This window comes from Podarcis raffonei, chromosome 1, assembly GCF_027172205.1.
Source record: "Podarcis raffonei isolate rPodRaf1 chromosome 1, rPodRaf1.pri, whole genome shotgun sequence".
Taxonomy (NCBI): domain Eukaryota; kingdom Metazoa; phylum Chordata; class Lepidosauria; order Squamata; family Lacertidae; genus Podarcis; species Podarcis raffonei.
The window spans coordinates 135,857,527-135,879,124 of NC_070602.1; the positions used below are offsets into that span (position 1 = coordinate 135,857,527).

General features: G+C 45.3%; 1 protein-coding gene across 1 annotated transcript in view; it reads right to left on the reverse strand.

Annotated features, from left to right (window-relative positions):
• The window catches only part of ATIC (5-aminoimidazole-4-carboxamide ribonucleotide formyltransferase/IMP cyclohydrolase), a 31,557-nt gene extending 21,013 nt beyond the window's left edge, over positions 1-10,544 (reverse strand). The window contains exons 1-5 of the mRNA XM_053364446.1: positions 10,434-10,544; positions 7,793-7,919; positions 4,905-4,981; positions 1,919-1,985; positions 50-138 (exon numbers count right to left, since the gene is read on the reverse strand). Of these exons, the coding sequence (XP_053220421.1) occupies positions 50-138; positions 1,919-1,985; positions 4,905-4,981; positions 7,793-7,919; positions 10,434-10,455 (382 nt within the window). The 5' untranslated portion in view covers positions 10,456-10,544. The remainder of the gene's footprint in view (positions 1-49; positions 139-1,918; positions 1,986-4,904; positions 4,982-7,792; positions 7,920-10,433) is intronic.
• Positions 10,545-21,598: the final 11,054 nt, after the last annotated feature.

Consider the following 21,598-nt stretch of genomic DNA (forward strand, 5'->3'; position numbering starts at 1 on the left):
ACAAAGTTGCAAGGCACAATCCATTCAAACCAATGTTCCTTTGACTTACCTATGTCAATCTGTTCAACTGCTTCTGGGATAGTTACACCTGGAGATGAGACTGTCTTGACAAAGGGGTAGAGGTTGCAAACTACAACTCTGGAAGGAAGAAGATTGAATGGCTTTAAATTGTTCATTTCAGACAGGCAACTGCAGAGCTATGGGGCTGATGGAGCCCACGGCACCTTGGAGCCAGCCCACATCTCCCCAAATTGGCCACAGCCGCCCACTTTAAAAGTGCGGGACATCCTGTTCATGCAAGTGGGAGCCCTGCTCTGCTAAGCCGAACTGCTGTGTGATATGTGTGCGTGTGATTCATAGGGGACGGCAGCTTAAGGAAGGGCTACCCCTCCCCTCCACACATGATCCCTGAGAATCAGACTCCTTCCCTGCACCCACCCATGCCAAGCTTTCTTGTGGAAAGGGGGAATTGTCAACAGGCAGGAAGGAATGAAAAGAGGGGATAAGAGGGTGGCAGAAACAAACAAGGGAGCAACTACAAGCTCTGGCTCTGCTGACTTGTGGCTTTGCCTCCACCGCCTGCATCACTGGTATGCAGTACCCCAGACGTATCCCTCTGAGGGAAAATGTGGTCCTTGACTCCAGGAAGGATGGCAGCTATAATGCAGCAACATCTGTAGGGGGTGCAGTTCCCCATCCCTGCCCTAATGCAAAGCGATCATTTATCAGATCCCTGCTGAAGCAAAACAGAAACAAGACCCTGACATGGGGCACTCAGGACAGCCACACCCCAGCAGCTGCTCTTCCAAAGGGCAGGTTCAAAAGACAGGACGGGAGCAGCCTTTGCAACACTACCTGGCTCAATCTGGCAATCCAGAGTCAGGTCATCACCTTAAAGTTGTTTTCAGGTAGCCCACCAAATAAGAGGAACGTGCATTTCATCCATACGGAACCCAGTTGAAAGGAAGCAGTGGGCAAACAGCAGGTGATCTACACTGCTGAGATTGTGACAGAATGATAATTATCGGCACAATCCACCCACTAGTTCCCACAGGAGATGGGGGAAAGAGTATTACACATATGCTTAATTCTCCTCTGAAATCAGTAAGATGGACCAAATATTTTGGTTGGATTGTGCCCATATTGTCCTTTATTAGGTTAAAAAACCCAGTATCATTAAGATGGCCCAGAAATATAAAACACTAAAAGTCATCTGTCCAGGTCACTGGGTGCTGATGGTACAGAATCAGGTGACCAGTTGCCAGACAGTGACCCACGTTACGTTTCCACTGTGCTTTACACAAAACTGGCCAGTTAAGAATCACTTTTATTTAACTTTGATGCTTAACTTTCTGATTTCCATTTAATGAATAACTTCTGTTTGGCGTCCAAAGTCACACTTTGCACCACTCCCACATCAAGTTGGCCAATCAAACGAAGCTGAAGAATTATTGTGCTGCCTCTAAGTTAAGGGATGGGGCAAGAGGTGCAAAACTGAAAGGGGGCGGGGGGGGCGTGCACAAACCAAGTCTTCAGCCTCAGGGTCCTCAGCCTCTGGCCCTGAATTTATGCACTCTTACGTCTGAAGTTGACTTACATGTTGAAATCTAAACAGTACTGTGTAAATCTCAAAAGGGTATGTTTGCCAGTGTTTCAAAATTAAAACAATGAATAGAAGTATAGAGCCTTTAAGTCTCTTACACTATTTTTTTCCTCCCTTTTCCTTTGCTCCAAAAATGATGACAATGACACCACCTCACAAAATTTATGCATCTGATCTATTTTTTACTCTAACACACAGATAAAGGCTTGTTTATGGAGCAGAAGCCCTGGTGTCTACGGCAAATGAACATTTGATTGGTTGCAGGTTTATGTCATGATTATTCATTAACTCACAGTGACCCTTTAAACATTTTACCTTACAAGACTGAAATCCAATTTATCCATGTCAGCTTTATCTTGTGGGATGTCCCGAGCCAGAATACCTAATGGGGGGGGGATAAAAGAATTAGAGAAAGGAGTAGGAAAACCAATGTATGATTAGCTAAGGCTGAGAATGCCAGATTCTCCTGTAGAGATTTCATAACTGAGATAAGTGCCAACTACTTTCCTAGTTACTCAAATATTACTCATGAACATCCCAGTTAAGTCTTAGCATATAGCTATCGAAGTTGAGACAGCATGAGCCAAAGTATTTTTAAATCTAAGTGAGACCCGCTATGTGTACTGGGCTTATTCCTTCCCAGGTCTATAAAGTGTTGAAGCCTTAAGTCTCAAAGGCACCTACTTGACTCAGACTTTGAATTGCTCTTACAGCACAAGCCTATTCCAGCCTACTCAGACCCAGCAGGTTCAATGGAATACTCCCCAGTAACTGTGCACAGGAATGGAGCTTTAGAAAAAGTTCCCTCTGAATTTTTTAAGGCTTCCAAATTATGACAGAATACTGGCCTACGTTTCTAGCAGTATTTGACATGCCATTTTTTTTGGATTTCTAAACCAACATATTTTCACAACGCCAAGTTTTTCAAAAGGAGGGGGAAGGGAATCCCTCATGTCATCAAGCTCCTATTATAGGAAAGTGGCTGAGCTATGTATAAAGACAAATGACATAGTACTGCCCTGTGGGGACTATATAACTTCAGAACGCAGGTGAGAATCACATAAATGAAGAAGAAGAAGAGTTTGGATTTGATATCCCGCTTTATCACTACCCGAGGGAGTCTCAAAGCGGCTCACATTCTCCTTTCCCTTCCTCCTCCACAACAAACACTCTGTGAGGTGAGTGGGGCTGAGAGACTTCAGAGAAGTGTGATTGGCCCAAGGTCACCCAGCAGCTGCATGTGGAGGAGCAGAGACGCGAACCTGGTTCACCAGATTACGAGTCCACTGCTCTTAACCACTACACCGCAATGGCTCTCAAAACAAAAAAACAAAAACCTGACACCCAGAAAACTCAGCCTAGCCTTTCCCTAATATGCCAATTCCCAACATTCTACCTTTGCAGAGGAAGGCAGTTTTTGACTGGGAAGGGAGACTTAAACAAATATGTAGTTTCTTGCATGCATTTTGGTGAGACACCACTATTCTGAGAGAACTGTACTACATGATCCCTTCCAACTCTTAATTCAGCTGTAAGGAGCCACAAAACTTTTGACTTTATGCTTCTAAAATGAACACTCAATCTTTTTAAGGAGTTGTAAGCAAGGAACCACAAACATATAATCACTGTGGAAAACTTACATAGGCTACAGTGGTACCTCGGTTTAAGAACAGCCCTGTTAACAAACTATTCGGTTTACGAAGTCCACAAAACAGGGACTAGTGTCCTGGTTTGCGAACTTTACCTCGGTCTTCGAACGGAAGCTGAACAGTGGAAGGGCACCGGCGGCGGGAGGCCTCATTAGGGAAAGCGCACCTTGGTTCAAGAACGGTTTTGGTTTAAGAGTGGACATCTGGAACGGATTAAACCGAGGTACCACTGTAGTCAGAATCATGGGCCGCAATAAGGCTCACAGATTATCCTCCAGGAAGATGCACAGTACTTAGGACCAATTCCAGTTTCTAAACACACACACACACACACACACACACACACACACACACACACAATACTGGATCTCGGGGAGAGGGGCAGCACCCTCTTCAGGTTACATGCACTTCAGGTTACATACGCTTCAGGTTACAGACCCCGCTAACCCAGAAATAGTGCTTCAGATTAAGAACATAGTAATGGGGAAGGAATTATTCTGTGAAGACGCATTCAGGGATGGAGGTCCCCATACAGAGCTTTCTCTGTATGGAGCAAAACAGCCCAGACCCAAGTGCATCACCTCTGTGAGAGGAAAGCCTTTTTCCTGGCAACGAGTAATCTATTGAGATTGCATGCTGAAGGTGGTACATGACCCCAGTCAAGCTTGCAAAAATCTATCATTTGCCCGATAATAAATGCTGGAAATGTAAGGAAAATGAAGGCACATTCTTTCACCTTTGGTGGACGTGCCCTAGGATTAAGGCTTTCTGGGAAATGATATATAACGAATTGAAAAAGGTATTTAAATATACCTTCTTGAAAAAACCAGAGGCCTTTCTCTTGGGCATGGCTGGCCAAGTGGTGCCAAAGAAGGACAGAACTTTTTTCATGTATGCTACAACAGCAGCAAGAATACTCATTGCAAAGTATTGGAAGACGCAAGATCTACCCACTCTGGAAGAATGGCAGATGAAATTGATTGACTGTATGGGACTGGCAGAAATGACGAGCAGAATCCGTGACCAGGGAGAAGAGTCGGCAGAAGAAGATTGGAAAAAATTTAAGGATTATTTACAGAAATATTGTAAAATTAAGGAAAGTTGAATGGTGTTGGATTGAAATTGAGGGGTTTCTAGCTGTAATGATATAAAGGAACATGGATGGAAAAAAAGGGTTTTGAAAATAAGGTGATATTATAAGCTGTAATGCTTTAAGTTAAGGATTTGCTGAACAAATAATTTTAAATGGAATACAAGAAGGGGAGGTATGAGGAGGTCAGAGAAATTTGTTATTGAAAAGTATGCTTTATGAACTATATGTGGTTTTTTTAATCTCTTTGTTTGTTTGTTTTTTGTTTGTATAAAAAAATTGGAAAATTTAATAAATATCTTTAAAAAAAAAAAAAAGAGATTGCATGCTGAAGTGGCCACAGCCAATGATGGGAGGAGCCAGAAGCAAAAGCCTTGACTAATCTGGAATAAGTGTTCTCAGGGATGGCATAAAGTGAGATCAGAGGCCACAAATCACTCCCACCCCACCCCACCCCCGCCATGATTTGGACGATGTGCAACTTCAGCAGATCCACCTTTCCCCAGATGCCACACAAATTCCATAAAATACAGCCAACAGAAGCACGTTAGGACCAACCTACCTGCATGAACAGCAGGATGAAGGGTCTTCACACGCCCGCCCAACATTTCCGGAAAGCCAGTGAGATCAGAAACATCTCTGTGCAAAGGGGTGGGGGAGGGGAGGAGAGCAATAGAGAAAGAGAAGAAAGTCAGAAGTCAGTTACTTGATTTCTATAGTACAGTGGTACCTCAGGTTACACACGCTTCAGGTTACATACGCTTCAGGTTACATACGCTTCAGGTTACAGACCCCGCTAACCCAGAAATAGTGCTTCAGATTAAGAACTCTGCTTCAGGATGAGAACAGAAATCGTGCTCTGGCAGCGCGGCGGCAGCAGGGGGCCCATTAGCTAAAGTGGTGCTTCAGGTTAAGAACAGTTTCAGGTTAAGTACGGACCTCCGGAATGAATTAAGTACTTAACCTGAGGTACCACTGTACTCCTTCGGTGCAATAAACCGTTTGACTAAAAGACTGATCTGCCAGTTGAGATGGTATAATAGGTATTTGGTTAATATGGTAGAAGATTCTTTTCATCTCTTCTTCTCTCCATTAAATAACACTTTTAATGTATCTGTTCTAGTGAAGATCCAAAAATTGGTGAATGTAAACAATTATTTCATGAATGTTGACAATCCAATGAATGTCTATTCTGTCTAAGTCTGAAAATGCAGCAGCAACCATTGCCTAAATGAATGTCAAAAAGTCAAGAAGCACATGCTTATTTTCACAAAATGCAACAGGGATTGCCAGCATTGACCATGCAGATACCCACTGAATTCTGGGCAGTCACTGTAGCTATATGAATTGGCTTGGCCAGCCTTGTTCGGCCTGACAATGATGCTGTGATAAATCACTACTTTAAATGTACAGGTGGAATATGGAAGCTGAAAGAGGATTATTTACTCAGTGTCACCCAACGTTTCCAAGCTAGAATTTGAACAAACTCTTCTGAATATAAGCAAAGTGCCTCCTTAGACACAGGTTCTCTGTACAGTCATGATAATGTCTTGGGTATAAAATAAAGAGAGTTCTTGCAGTAAAATGTCTGAGCTTCTCTTAATCTAAACAATGTATGATTTTCCAAGATAAAGGCAAAATTTAGTATTCCCCCCCCCCCAACTTCTTTGCAGCCAGTCATGAAACCCCCAAAACCCAAGTTTGCATTTAGAGCTAGATACATCAGCTACCCATGGCAACTTGACAGCTTCCTCGCCCCTCTGTGAAACACTGGCCGACACCACAAGGTTGGTGGGAAGATAAATTGAAATTTACTGGAAATTGAGGAGAACAAAAATAGCATTAAGGGGCAAATTGCTAAGGAGTTGAGCCCATGCTGCACAGCTCCACACTCTCCAGCACACTACGGTTACACCACTGTTCACCTTTCTTTTTAAGAAATACTACATACTTCGCATGGTACAACAGGATGACCAAAAATCACTTAGTAAAGACTGGAGTTGGAAAATATGAACTTTTTGCCCAGGGAAATGTCCATGGGAGGCACGTGTTGCCTCCTCTTGGACAAATCCTTTATCATGGTCTTGAATGGGTATTTTGTTTAATGCTTGCCTATCTTAATGGATTTCCTTCTCTTAATGGCACACAGCCTCAAACAGATGACAGATGACATGAAAGGGGACAGAAAGGCTTTCAACTGCTCATTTCAGAAAGCCTTTCTAGACATCTAAAAAGCATTAGTTCCCTTTCACATGACCACAACCAACTAATGCATTCCCTTTCCTCTAATTAAAGTAAATTGCACCAGGAAAGGCTATTGAGGAAAGAATTTAAAGGATTCTAAACTCAAGACAACATTACACTCTCTCCCCCCATTTTAAAGTCCATCTTCAGAAAGAAAAGCAACCTTTTCTTGTACCTTGGAAGTCAAACAGCTTAGTTCCTGAACATTTTCCTTCCCGAACGCTGCAAACCTGGAAATGACTGTTCCGGTTTGCAAACTATTTTCGGAAGCCGAACAGGGCTTCCGTGGCTTCTGATTGGCTGCAGGATTCTGTTCGGATTCTGTTCGGCTCCCAACTTACGACTATATTTCAAAGCAGCCATTTTTATGTGGAGACAAACCACACACCTTTAGAAATTTGGGTGGAGAGCTCATTGATATAGTCCATGTTTTGCCCAGAGAAGATGGTTATGAGGACAAAATGGGAAGGGAAAGAACGACATACACCACCATGAAGGAAAGGCAGAACATACATGCCATCATATGTAATATGTAAATAAATGTAAAAATGGAAGCCTCTCATCCCTCCCCCATGAACATTTCTTCAAAATCTTGTACTGGCCTCCTTTTTCACATTCCCCCACATGAATACTTGCAGGATGCAAGAAACCTAGGCAAAAATATGTGCACAACACTAATTTGCAGGTCCTTTGAATCAATATAGTCTACTCTGAGTGGCAGCACCGTCGCCAGGGTTTCAGGCAGGGAACATTCCCTGCCCTGGCTGGAGAATGGGGCTGGAACCTGGGATCTTCTTTATGCAAAGTCCAACGTGAGAAAAATCCCAGAGAACAGGGACAGCACACAGCAAAGGAAATTAAGTTATCATCTAGGATCTGTCAGCTCAATATGCAGAGATTTACTTAAATTTGCTTACTTTCTGGTTTGAACTGACTAGAGTCTGCCACTTCACCCAAACTGGCAAACTAACAGAAAATGATGGATTTATGCAAACTAGCACGTAACTAAGAAAGGAGTGGATGAAGGGATTGCACAAGAAACACAGAATCACAGAGCTCGTTTCTATGAAACAAATCCATGGTTTGACATTAACAAGTGAAGTGGCAAACCCAATCTCAAGTTTGCAATGCAGAAGCAGGCAATGCCAATTACTCTGAAACACTTAATCTGGGGCATGAATCTGTGAACCTTCAAACAGCTTTTACCTGACATTCAGGCCTGCATCCCGAAGGGTTTTTGCGGTTCCTCCAGAAGCGACCAAACCCAAACCCAAGGAACTGAGGCATTTTGCAAATTCCACTAGGCCGGTCTTGTCTGAGACACTGAATAAAGCTAGAAGGAAAGCAAAACATAATCAACATTTTTAAAAAGACTGTTAGCATGTAGCAGAACCCCCAAATACACAATGAGTCACTTGTATTTCCTTGTGCGCAGCTCGGGGAGTCAAGAATGCATAATAAGGCTGCAGTCGTGTGCACTCTTAACTTGGAAGCAGACAGCGGAAATTTTCTAAATAGATATGTTTAGGATCAAAGTGCAAGGTTGCAATCCTAAACACATTTATATGGAATAATTTATAGCCAGCCAGTGTGGTGCGGTGGTGGGAGGCCTGAGAAATCAGGGTTCCAGTTCGCCTTCAGCCATGATGCTCACTGGGCCCCCTTGCGCCAGGGGTGCTGCGAAGATAAAAATGGGGAGAGGAAGAACCAGGCAGGCCGCCTTGAGCTCCTTGGAAGAAAGGTAGGATATAAATGTAAGCTGCAGTCACATAAATGGACTGGCCTTCCGACTAAATGCCTTTAGGTTCAGGCACAAGGCCTGCTTAAGCTGCTGAAGAAACTCCAGAGGGCAAAAGGCAGCCCTCACTCAGAAGCACGGCTCCTAGAAAATTTGAGTCTTCTGTTCCCATTTTAAAATTAAACGAAAGCTGGGGAATCTGATCACAGATCTCACATATCATGTGTGGCTCAGCCCCAAGGAAGAAGGCAGGATGCTGAAGCCCATTTTCACACTCCTTATCAAAGGTTCACACATACACAAAGCACCTCTTCAAGGTCAAGGCAGAGAGAGCACATGGAAGCACAGCGCACTGGAGCCGCCCTGTCACAGAATCATGGAATTGTAGCTGGAAGATCATCTAGTCCAGAGCTCTCCAAACTTTTCATGTTGGTGACACATTTTTTAGACATGCATCATTTCACGACACAGCAATTCAGTTTTACTTGCAAACTGGAGGTGAAACTAACCCCTTTCCAGCCCTCGGAGGAGCACGGGGAGCGTTTGTGCAACACACCTACGCACTGCAGCCGACACACTAATGTGCAGAGTTTGGAAAGCACTGATCTAGTCCAACCCCTTGAATGCAAGACTAGGCATCTGTTCCACGCAGGAATCAAACCTGCAATCTTGGCATTATCAGCAACACACTATTTCTTTCTTACCATCTTCTTACAATGTCTTGTACTGTCTGTCCAGAAACGTAACATGCACAAGTTTTCAGAAGCAAAACGATGGGAAACACTGATTTGTTTTATTTAATTATTTTATTTTATTTATGCCATCCCTACACAAGAGGTTTCTTCAGTGATGACTCCTTCGTTATTTTGCACATTTGCAACTTAGGCTCCAAAGCGTTGCACCTTCTAGGCAATTCCCCCTCTCCCCAACCTTTTGCCTACAGCTTAGTGGCACAGTCCAGAAACAGTTTCACCACACAAGAACAAAGGAGGATCATGCTGGACTAGGAGCACATCTAGTCCAGCATCCTGCTCCCACAGGGGCCAACCAGAGGTGCTCTCTTCTCCATGAATTTGTCTAACGGTCTTTTAAAACCACCCAAATTGGTGATAGTCGCCGTCTCTTGCAGGAGTGAGTTCCATAGTTCCATAGATTGCGCACTGTGCGAAGGAGGACCGCCTTTTATCTGTCATAAATCGCCCAACATTCTCCTTTGTCAGCAACTTCTAGTGCTATGAGAGAGGGGGCAACACTTTCCCCTATCCCAGGGACCAGCAAACTTTTTCAGCAGGCGGCCAGTCCACTGTCCCTCAGACCTTGTGGGGGGCCAGACTATACTTTGGGGGGAGGGAATGAATGAATTCCTGTGCCCCACATATAAGCCAGAGATGCATTTTAAATAAAAGGACGCTGATTCCCGGACTGTCTGTGGGCCTGATTGAGAAGGCGATTGGGCCGGATCTGGCCCCCCGGGCCTGCGGTTGCCTCCCCATGCCCTATCCACTTTCTCCACCCGGAGTATTTCTATAAGCTTCTATCAGCAGGGCTGGTCACCTGACCCCCAAATGGAGCTCCCTCCCTGTCAGGGAAGAAGGGGTGAGGGGGGGGGACTGGGAGAAGGACTGACACTGGGATCTGCTGCCCGAGGCAGTGTCTCACTTGCCTCCTGGGTGGGCTGGCCCTGCTAAAACGGCCCTAATGCTGCCATCTTTCTTCATAGGGGGTGAAGTTGCTCCATCTCCCTGATAATTTGGTCCTGAGCCTTTCGCAACTCTTACCCTAACCCTGGATTCTGCAGCAGAGACGAAAACTTTAACTCTTCCAGCCACGCCACCTTTAGATATATATTTCTTACAAACACGGCTGCTGGGGCTCTGCCCTAAATCTGGGTCCCTCCGGAAGCAACACGGCTCCCTCCGACCCGGACGAGGTTAGGATGTGCAACCCCGGAGCGAGCCCGAGCCGCCCTCCGCCCAAGGAAGCAGGCGCCCCTCGCAGGCTTCCCTCCTCGCCCGCAGCTGCTGCCCAACTTGCAGAAGCGCCCTGAGCTCCCCGTCGCGCAGCCCTAGAGCGCAGCGCCCAGGCCCCCGAGCCCCCCTCGCCCATTACCCAGCTGCTGCCTGGAAGCCATGTTCGCTGCCCTCCGAGGCGCCGCAGGAGAAGGCTCGGCCCCAGCTGGGGGGAAGCGTAAATGGGGCTGGAGGGGGGTGGGCCCAAACGGGGGTGGGGAGGGGAGGGCTCAAGGGGTGCATGCCGGGAAGCGGGGCCGGTCCGGAAAGGAGCTCCTTCTCCGCGGGTTGCATTGGGCGCAGGCTGCCCTGCAGCTGCTCCGTCTGTCTAGAAGTGAAGCGCGGGGCCAAACTTCAAAGGGCGGCCGAAATGCCTGCCCTGTTGCGGGGGGGGGGCGGACTCCGCCTTGCTCTCCAGAAGGCGCGCGGGCACTTTCTGCCGCGGGGCGGCTTCCTTTTCCTTCTGGGGAGGCGCCTAAGGAACGTGGAGCTAAAGGCAACGGGGCGGGGCGGGGAGCCCCCACGGATGCCAGAGGCGCCCTGAGCTCGCCGCGGAGTTGGGGCAAAACCAGCAGGGTTCTCCCGGATAAGAACATCAGGAGAGCCTGCTGGATCAGGCCCGCCTGGTGCAGCATCCTGGCCTCCCAGTGGCTGACCAGGAAACCAGGGAGCAGAGTATGAGCAGGAGCCCTCTTCCTGCCCATGGTTTCCAGCAACTGGTCCAGCAGGTGCGCAGAGTTGGGTCCAACATGGGGGAAGCGGCTGTTGCACATGCATGACATCACACACGCAATCCCCCCCCCAGCCTGGCTAGGCCTGCCAGGACATGAGGGTGTCCCTTCAAGGATTGCCCTCCCCGTCTCCCGCCCCCACCCGGTGGGCCAGCACTCGCCCAAGAACGATGCCTTGGCAGCGCTGCCCAGTCAAGGAGAGGGGTGGCAATGCTGCCAAGAGACAAAGTACGCCTCCGAAGGCGTTCAAAGGCTGTGTTAGCAGCACCAAAGTGACCTCTCTGGAACACAGGCCTGGGCAGTCCTGGGCTGCCCAGATGACAAGACCCCCCTCTTGGCCTCACCCAGGTGGTCCAAAGGAAAGCAGAGCAAGACATTTGGCACCAGCTTGGCTGCAAGAGTTGCTGGAAGCACCATCCAAATGTCTTCAGATTTGTGTAGGGTTTCTTCCTCAGCCTTTTCTTCTGCTGAAGATGTTCCACAAGGCGGTGGAGGTTTAGGATCAGAGCTTTTCTTCTCCTAGGGGGGCTGCCTTCCGTGGCTGACGAGCCCCATCTGCCCCTCTTCCCTCTGCAGCAGGTGAAGAAACTGCCTCCTTGACCATTGGAACCAGTATTGGTCTGCTCAGTCCTCCAGAGCCTGTCTTTGCATGCAGAGGAAGTCTCTCACTTAGAAGGTTTGAGACCCATTGGCTAACCTTACCTGGTTTAGCCAGCCAGTCAAAGCCGTCTGCCAGGTGTGGCCGCTGTCGCATGCGGACAGCTTCCAGGAGCCACCGGTGAGAACTAAGTGCAGGGTAAGGACCAAAGGGACAGAAACTACCATGGAAGGAGCACAATGTGTCCCCAACCAGAGGTATGACCCCTCTCCTAACACCCCAGGCCCCCGTGAACTTGTCTAATTCCCCTTTAAAGCCATCCAAGCTCGTGGCCATCGCTGCCTCCTGGGGGAGGGAGTTCTGTAGTTTGTGTGTTGCGTGAAGGGGGAGGTTTTTTAAAAATCTGTCCTAAATCTTCCAGCATTACTTTGCTAACCCTAATTAAAGAAGGTGCAGTTATAGGGACAGCATCTAAATTTCTGTCAACTGCCTCATTTGGCTTCAGCCCACCCATAATAATCCTCTCTTCACCTAAGAGAATATTGACTGAATGCTACGCTCAGTATGCCATTTAAAAAACCGTAAGAGTCCAGTTAATATAAGAATATATTTACACTGCACCTTTTCCCCTGACAGAGACTAAAGGTGGCTTACAGGTAAAATAAACAGTCAGTTCCCAAAATACTGTTCCAAGGAAGTCCTCACCTGCTGGCGGAAGGCCAGTCTGGCTTCTCCAAGAAGGGAGCAGCCACCAAGAAGGCCCAGTTCTTGTTGCCTCAGAACCAATCACAGTTTGATGATCAGGTTGTGGTTCTTCTGGTCCTGGAAAGAGGAATGACTCTCTGGCCACAGGTCTGTGGGGCACCTGTGGGGCCCTCCAGATATTCGTGGACTCCCAACTTACACCAGCCCCAGCCAGCAGGACTGGAGCTCAGGGATGTTGGAGTTGTATGTCATCTTGAGTTCCATGGAAGAAAAGTGGATAGAAGTGTAGTGTGATATAATCTGAAGCATTGAAGGTTTCCCTGCGTCAAGGCGCAGAAAGCCACTAAGCAGCTTACATTTGCAGTTGCAGTGGCACTGCTCTGTCACTTTATATTACTATGACTAAACCACAATAGAAATTTAAGTGGAAAACTAATCCATCCTCAGCAAGCAAGTGGAGTTGCTTTTACAGATTTAAACTGAGCTGCCCAAGTTACATAACAATGGAGGAAGATACAGGATGTGCAGCTGAGAACCCACTCTGGAGGCAGGGCTGGCCCAGGATACTTTGGCACTGAGATGAACCGTAAAAATGGCACTGCTCCTGCTAGGGGAGGGGGGTGAGGGAAGATCTACATCAGGAACAAGGGCGGGAGGAGACCAGCAGCACCTCCTGTTTGCCCAGAAGCCACGGCAGAGGTGGCCAGGGGGTGGGGGTGCTGAGGACGAGGGCGGCCTTCAAGGAGCGCACCGCAACTGATAAACCACCATGGCGGCGGCGGCAGCAGCAGCAAGTAGAGCACCCCTGGGAGGACAGATCTGCTGGCCTTGTGGCTCTTGCTGCCTGAGACGGGTGCCTCACCTTGCCTCATGGACGGGGCAGTCCTGGTTAGAGGCATCCATAGAAGCTTGGATTACTTCAGCTATCCTCCTAATTGGCCTTCACTGTAATCTTCCCTGAAATAAATGGAAATGGTTTGAGGATTGCATGTTTAGTACTGTATTGCTGTCCCAGTTCATCTGGGGAAGGAAGAGGCAGGCCTCAAATCTGAGCCAGGAAGCAAGTACTGGCATGCCCTTGATTCTACGAGGAATGCCTGATGCCTTTTGACCCTGACTTCACATAAACTCAGGAGGACGAATGTATCTTTTCTTTTTGATACAGCAAAAGCAGCTTGTGACCTGCCTCCTCTTTGCTCATTTAATGTTTTTCTGTTGCCAGGGATGGTTTTTTTGGCTTTTGCATTTGCTACATTAGACGAGCCCTGCTGGATCAGGCCAAAGGTCCATCTAATTCCACATTCTTTTCTCACAGTGAGAAACCCCAAATCAGGACACAAGTGCAGCAACGCACTTCCCATTTGTAATTCCCAACAACTGGCCTGCAGAGGCAAAACACAGCCATTGGGGTTAGCAGCCATTATAGCCTTACCTTTCTGGTCTAATCCTGATTTAAAGCCATCACTACTTGTGATACTGTTCTCTTTTAAATTATATTTGTTTGAGTGGCCAGATCTGGACTTCAGTCTGCCCAGTCCCTTAATCTCAGCCCCACAGTCCACTTCACTTCTTGAGCTGCAAAGGCCTGTAGCCTGAGACCTGGCCCAGGTACCAGGATGTTTTTTGTTTCTTTGAGGAGCAGATTTAAATAATTGGGAGATGCTTTAAACCTGGCTGCTATCCTTGTGTTTGAGCCAAGCGAAAACATACAATTTATGGACATTGCCCTTCTCCAAATAACAGGATAGATTAGAAAGAAAAAGGTCAGAGGCAATTGGAGAAATCAGTCATCCATGAGACAATAGGATTATAACCCAAAACTTTATTTTATTAGATTTCTTACCCACATTTCAACACAAGGCTCCAGAGCTGGTTGCAACAATAAATGCACAGCTCTAAAACAAACAAAACGGGTACATTCATGAAACAAATGAACAGATAGTTAAACCAGGTCCATATCTCACTGTATACAAGTTGTACAAGTGACAATAAAGTATTTAAGTTCAATTTCAATTTTTAATTCAATATGTTTAACAATTAAAAACCATTCCACCTGCAAAAAATAACACATTTTTACAACAACAAACCCGACATAAAAACAGTTAAAATAGTTCCGGTACAGAATCAGACTGGGATAAAGATCTCCATTTAAAATTTTCATTGAAAGAAAAACTCTCAGCAGGCACCAAAGAGACAAGAGGGACAGAACCTGTGTGCCATGTAATGGGAGGGAATTCCACCGTATGAAAAAGCTGAATCCTCTATCATGAGGAATGCACCTCCTGTTAAGATGCATCTGGAGGAGGTCCTCTCCTGTAGTGATGGATTAAGTATATAAGAAATGAGACAATCATTTAAGTGTCCTGGTCCCAAGCTAAATATACCAGCACCTGGTACTATTTAGAGAACACCATCATATCTACACACATGACAGCAAGCCAATAATGTATGCATAGAACACCCTTTGTGGCCTGCAACATGGCTCCTGTTTTTGGTCTCCACTGCTCCATGCACACGTCCCTAAATCAATCAATACATTTGACTTATTAGCAAGCGACTTTGGGAAGGACCAAAGTGTTGTGCCAGAGCACAGAATGGGTATGTCAAAGTTCTGGTGCTAAGTTGTTTGTGCTCCTTTTCCTTATAACAAGGTTGCAGGGGGCGTGGCACTGTTGGATCAGCAATTTGATTATGTACTGCAATGACTTGGGCATTAAAGATTTTGGTAGAAAATGCAACATAAGTTCAAGTTCTCCATTGAGTGGGAGCCACAACAATTAATTTTAATACTAAGGAGAAACAATGGGGATGGGGAAGTCATATATATTGTTTGCAGGTTGACAAGAACACCGCAGGATGCTGGAGTGGTTTCCATTCTGGACCTAGGATGAGTAAGACAACATTAACAATTTCCATTTCCACTGGAATACCCACTGCCAGGACACAGCGTCCAACAGAGTACCACTGATGGAATGTGACCCTTGACAGAAGTACAAAGGTGTTCCCATTCCTGCTTCAAAGAGTAGGTGAACACATAGTTGATGGAATACATGGACTGATTCTGGCAAATGATTAACATCAGTTGGGGAATTTGCTTCTTCCTCTAGGCCAAACACAACACAAAGAAATACAGAGAAATAAAGAGAAACAGCTCACACAACTGTATGCAATTATATTAAACTTCCCAAAGACCAAAAATAAAAATAAGACATTTATATTCCAAGTGTCCCGTTTCTTTAAATACAGCTTTTACATTATGCATGCAATACCAAAATCATTTAAGTTCAATACAAGATGTCTCAAAGCCAAAGTTCCATCCAAATATTCATTTGTTCAATAAAGAATCTCCTTATTGTTAAAGGATAATCCACAGACTGGGAAAAACTGTCCGCATCTCTGGGAGTGTTGTAGCTTTGCTCTCAATCACTCAAACCGCAGTGGCAGTGCCCCGGCTGAGTGGAATCCTAAGCGAATTTCCTTACAAAATGAGTAGAGTGCCTTTTCACTTTTATGGAGCTGACTTATCTGTTTTAGCGTGTGTTTTGCTATCATATCATCCCATTGCAGACTGACCAGAGGAAGACATTTGAAACAGAGATTTGCATCCAGCAATCTTGCCTAGGATTTCACACAAGCTGGGACACAGCTATATTTAAAGAAGCATACACTTGGAGGAATATACCGTAAATGTCTTATTTTTATATTTGGTCATTGGGAAGTTCTATATAATTGCATACAGAGTTGTGTGAGCTGTGTTTATCTAGGCCAACAATTTGCTCTTTTTGAGGAAGTGTAGCAAGGCCTCTGTTCAAGCCGTGTTTGATGGCTTGGATCCAATGAAGTTGACTCTGGTTCACTGGTTAACCTGGTTTAGAAATTTTGTTAGGATTAGGGTTGGGATTAGTGTTAGATTTAGGGATTGGGGTTTAGGGTTAGCAGTTTGGGTTGGGGTTAGGGGTTGTGGTTTAGGGTTAAGGGTTCGGGTTATAGGTTATGGGCTAGGGTTAGTGGTTAAGGTTAAGGTTAGTGGTAAAGGTTAGGGTTAAGGTTTGGAGGTTAGAGGGTTATGGGTTGGGGGTTATGGGTTAGAGTTAGACTTTATATACCGTAACTCCTGACTGAGGAAAAACCTTAAAGTGGTTTATAAAAAAGGATGGCAGCCTAAAATGTCTTATTTCCTTTTTTCTTTTTATTCATATTTTAAAACAGGAAAATTCAGTCTGAGCTGCTGTTCACAGTGAAGGTGCAGGATACAGGATTCCTTTATTTGTGTCCAAGGAAATGAAACATTGCACTCCACTGGAGACTCTTCACTTTTTTAAAGCTCTTTTTGTATTTTTTTTTAAATCAAGCAAATGGAAAAGCTGACGGTCAATCCCTTAGAGGGAGGTCTTACTTAAATCAACGTGAAATGCTTGCAAGTGGGGAGTGTTTGGGGCTGCTTGTCACATTCATTTCCCAAAAAGAAGCAGGTAGTTTCATTTTTAAAACTGTAATAATAGAGCTTCAACACAAGAGTGTGCCAGTGCATTTGAAAGCTGAACTGATTTTCATTTTCAGGTTTCACCTACAAATCCAAGCAACATCAAAGCAGCTGGGATGCCTGCCCAGCCCAGCAATGTATCACAGATGAAAATGCATTGGCAATCTTGCAACACCTCCCTCCTCATAAGGAGAATCACTGTGAACCCTCCTATTAGGACACATTGCTGAAGGCTTTTCTACTCTTTGGTGGTCATTGCCTCTGCAGTAGCCTGTCCTCTTCTGACTTAAAAGCCAAGAGGGTAATACAGCAGTTCCTTTTGCTAAAGACATACCAGAAAAACATAATTGGCTTGCAATGACTTTTTGACAATTAGAAAATATGCCTTTGTATGTGAAATGGCAGACTGTATGCTGCATGGTGCTTTGTGTGATGTGCCTGCATTTCATAGAATCATAGAGTTGGAAGAAACCACAAGGGCCATCGAGTCCAACCCCCTGCCAAGCAGGAAACACCATCAGAGCACTCCTGACATATGGTTGTCAAGCCTCTGCTTAAAGACCTCCAAAGAAGGAGACTCCACCACACTCCTTGGCAGCAAATTCCACTGTCAAACAGCTCTTACTGTCAGGAAGTTCTTCCTAATGTTTAGGTGGAATCTTCTTCCCTGCAGTTTGGATCCATTGCTCCGTGTCCGCTTCTCTGGAGCAGCAGAAAACAACCTTTCTCCCTCCTCTATGTGACATCCTTTTATATATTGGAACATGGCTATCATATCTCCCCTTAACCTCCTCTTCTCCAGGCTAAACATGCCCAGCTCCCTTAGCCGTTCCTCATAAGGCATCGTTTCCAGGCCTTTGACCATTTTGGTTGCCCTCCTCTGGACACGTTCCAGTTTGTCAGTGTCCTTCTTGAACTGTGGTGCCCAGAACTGGACACAGTACTCCAGGTACTGCATGTGCTCTAGACACAAGGAAGGGAGGAAGGGAAAGAGAAAATAATTCTAGAGACTCTGGATACAGCATATCTGCATTAATTCTCCATTGTTCATACCACGTACTCTAAATCACTGCCTTCTCACACTTATCCCTCCCTCCATATGGATTTCCTCACACTCACTCCTTTTTCAGTATCCCTGGTACAGTATTACAAAATCTGGACTGAGGGAAGAGAAAGTGTAGGAAGGCAAGGAAGTAGTTCCTAAGAATGGTTAAAAGGCTTCCTATAGAAAAAGGCAACTGGGGAACCAGAACCTAAGGCTCTTGGTCATTGTCCTTAGTCACCTGTATGACCCTCATGCATGTAAATGAGCTCTGAATCCTTTTGTTGGAGAGGAAGAGGGATGGTTGTAATTCTTTTTTTTTCTTGTTGATGGAACAGGTGAGTGAGCATCTCAAGGCGATCAGCCAGGCCTCCAGGCTCACAGCATAGCAGCAAGTGCAAGGCGATCATAAAAGCTGTCACACATTATTGTTGACACCTGGCACCCGTCTGTCTTGAGAGACAATGGAGTGTGCCTCCCGGGATGAAGTCCAGGTGTTGGAGAATCACAGCACCCATTGTGACTGCAGAGACCGGTAACTTGCAACTGCTGCCTCCCATATTGTTTCTGCTGCTTTAGCAGAACTGAAGTAACCTCCTTGGGCCACAAGCCTGGGCAGTGTGTCTGGAGGTCCTGCACTGCCCAGACGACAAGCTGAGCTGAGCTAAGATGGGGAAATTGAGGATTGCTTTTTACAAATAGCTGTAATTTCAAAAGACTTATGCAGCCACCATATGCTTACCTGTCATCTGTTTCCACCTACAGACTCTTAGCCAACAGGTGGATGCTCACCCCACCCTTTCTAGTTTGTTTCGCAAACTGTTCTATAAGAAGTTGCCTGAGAATCACAAGAAAAGATACCAGGGGAATTAATTAAATATGGTTTTTCACCTTTGGACCTTTTGAAAATATATCACGTGTTTGAAAATCACATCCATAGAAGTCTGCAATTAAGTCCCATATAGATGATACATATTGGATGATACACCTCTGAGATGCATAGTGCAGGTAACTTGCAACTTACCTACATTCATCTTGCGTGTGTTCAGCTTTACATGCTTGGCAAATAAGGCACCTGTCTTATTGCCTTTTAAAAAAGTCCTGTAAAGGCAGATATTTTTTCTGGAACAGGGATTTAGCAAATTTCTAAAGTTTTGATCATTTCCCTCTTCTTGTAATATGCCAACACACCTAGGTCTCATGCTCAGGTTCTGCAGTTCTCCTAGTATCAGGCGGATGTTTGAGATCAGGCAACTTTAAGAAGAGGAAAAAGGAGGCAGGACAAAGGAGCTTTGGTAAGTGGCAAGTTCATTAGCATTTGATATCTGACTGTGTAAATTCCATAAACATGTAACTTAAGAAGATTAAAACCCTGAGCAGAAAGAGCTACAACTTACTGTATTAAAGATTAAAACCCTGAGCAGAAAGAGCTACAACTTACTGTATTATAACTAATTCCCTTTGTGTGTCCAGGGCTTTAAAATGTTAATAAACCTGTTGCATAGAACAGTTCTGCTCGCTGCCTTGACTCATCTCACAATTACCTAGTTTTCCCTCATACTATGTCTAAAAGAGATAGAAATAAACCTCTGATCCAATGTTTGAAATGACTTGCAGGCACAACATGATGTCTGTATGATTTACGGCAGGGATGGGGAATCTGTGACCCTGTGGCCACTTCCTATGCGTTGTCAGTTTGAGGTGGTCAAGGTGGGAAATGGGGCATAACAACTCCCCCCTCCCTCCTGCCCCATCAATTAATGAATTGATTTATTTCAGTTGCTGACCAGAGTGCAAACATATACAACAACAGTGAGCATACAGCTATAAATAGATTAAAATTAAACTCTATGAGCTGATACACGATAAATAATTCACATATAAATATATATAAATTAAAACCTTAATCACTAACTTAAAACATTTTAAGACATTGGCCATTAGATTTATTCAAAGCTTGTCTCCTTAATTTTATAGCAGCAGCACAGAATTTAGCTACTTTTAAGGTAATCTCCCTGTCCTCTATTAAGTATTTTAAGTAGTAATCATCAGTTCTTCTTGGGGTTTGCTGCATGATTGGAGTGATAAATATATAATGTATAGCCTTGTAATAATAACAGTGTAAAAGTAATGGACCCCTGGACGGTTAAGTCCAGTCCAAGGTGACTCTGGGGTTGTGGTGCTCATCTTGCTTTCAGGCCGAGGGAGCCGGCGTTTGTCCACAGACAGCTTTCCAGGTCATGTGGCCAGCAGAACTAAACCGCTTCTGGTGCAAATTCCGGGTTAGCGCCTCCGGCAATGGCGGAATTCCTCTGACTGGGAGGAATCCGCTCCGTGGAAATCAGGGTCTGGCCGCCGCGGCGAAGGCGGAGACCCACCGAAAACCACAGGCGGGAGAAGCCTGTGGACGTGGGAGTCGGCTGGCACCTTTAGCGCCTCCCCTACTCGCGGGGAAACCCGGTTTCGGGGATCCGGAGCGACGTGGGGTGAGTGGCACGGTGCTTCGAATTGACTGCTTCTTTCACGGAGTGAAGCCGCATTGCTGTTGCCGGAGAGCGCCGACTTTTTCCTGTGGACAATTGGACTTTAAACAACTACCCGTGAGTAGAACGGAAAATTGGATCTTTAAACATCGTAATTTGGCATCAAAACGGGAAGGTTTCAAACAGGAAGTCCGCCTTCCTCTTTTGTAAATAGATTGAAGCAAAGACGCTGCAAGCTAAAGTCTCGGAAAGCCTTTTGTAAAGGAGTAAATTTCCATTGGTTAGAATTATTAAACCCCCCTTGGAAGCAGGGGAAGAGGGGGGAAATTTTGGACCTAGCAAGCCTGCAGGAGAGAGTGATGAAAATCAAATTAGCACCACTCTGAACCTGGAAACGGGCTGCCAGTAAGATTGACGTCTTGGGAGAGTTCATTGACTGTGAACAGAACGTATGCTGACAGCTGGCTAAATAAGAGAAATATATTGTTTCCATTGTCCTCTTCTGCGTTTAAAAAGGAGGAAAAGTAACTGAAAATTGAAACTAATTTTATTGCTTAAACTGTGTTTGAAAGGATTGATACAAGCGGAGACTGTTTCCCTCTAGAGGGAGCTTTTGAAACTGTTACAAGAGTGGAGCTGGGGAATCTCCAGCTGCAAGATAAGAAATTGTGAGAATCAGGGATTGACCTTGGACCATGTAAGAATGTCGACAGAAGAAGCCTTAGTGACTGTACTATGTAAGATAAGCTATTCGCTGGAACAGCTCCACAAGAAGACGGATGTTATGACTACTAAAATTGATAACTTGGGAAAAAAGTGATTAGTTTGGGACAAAAAGTGAACATCAATACAGAAATTATTCAGGACTTGACACAGGAATCTACTTCGACAGGACAAATTGGGGAGAAGACGAAGGAGAAAGTTGTTGTTGTTGAACCTAAAATAATACAAGTGGGAGCACCAGCCTTACAGAGGCAAGTTGAGGACTATAAGTTGAGGCCTTTTTTGATTGAATATAGAAAAAGTCAGCCTTTGAGGATCGGAGCCCTGCTTGGACTGGAGAAGGAAAGTTGGATAGATCCCTTCATGCAGGGATTTATTGACTGTTGGGACCTGGATTTGGGTCAGGAGGTGACTGGAGTTGTGGGGGCCTTTGGATTTGGAGGAATTTTGAAACATGTCCTGAAATATTATATGGACCTTAGTTTTAACTATGGAGAGCT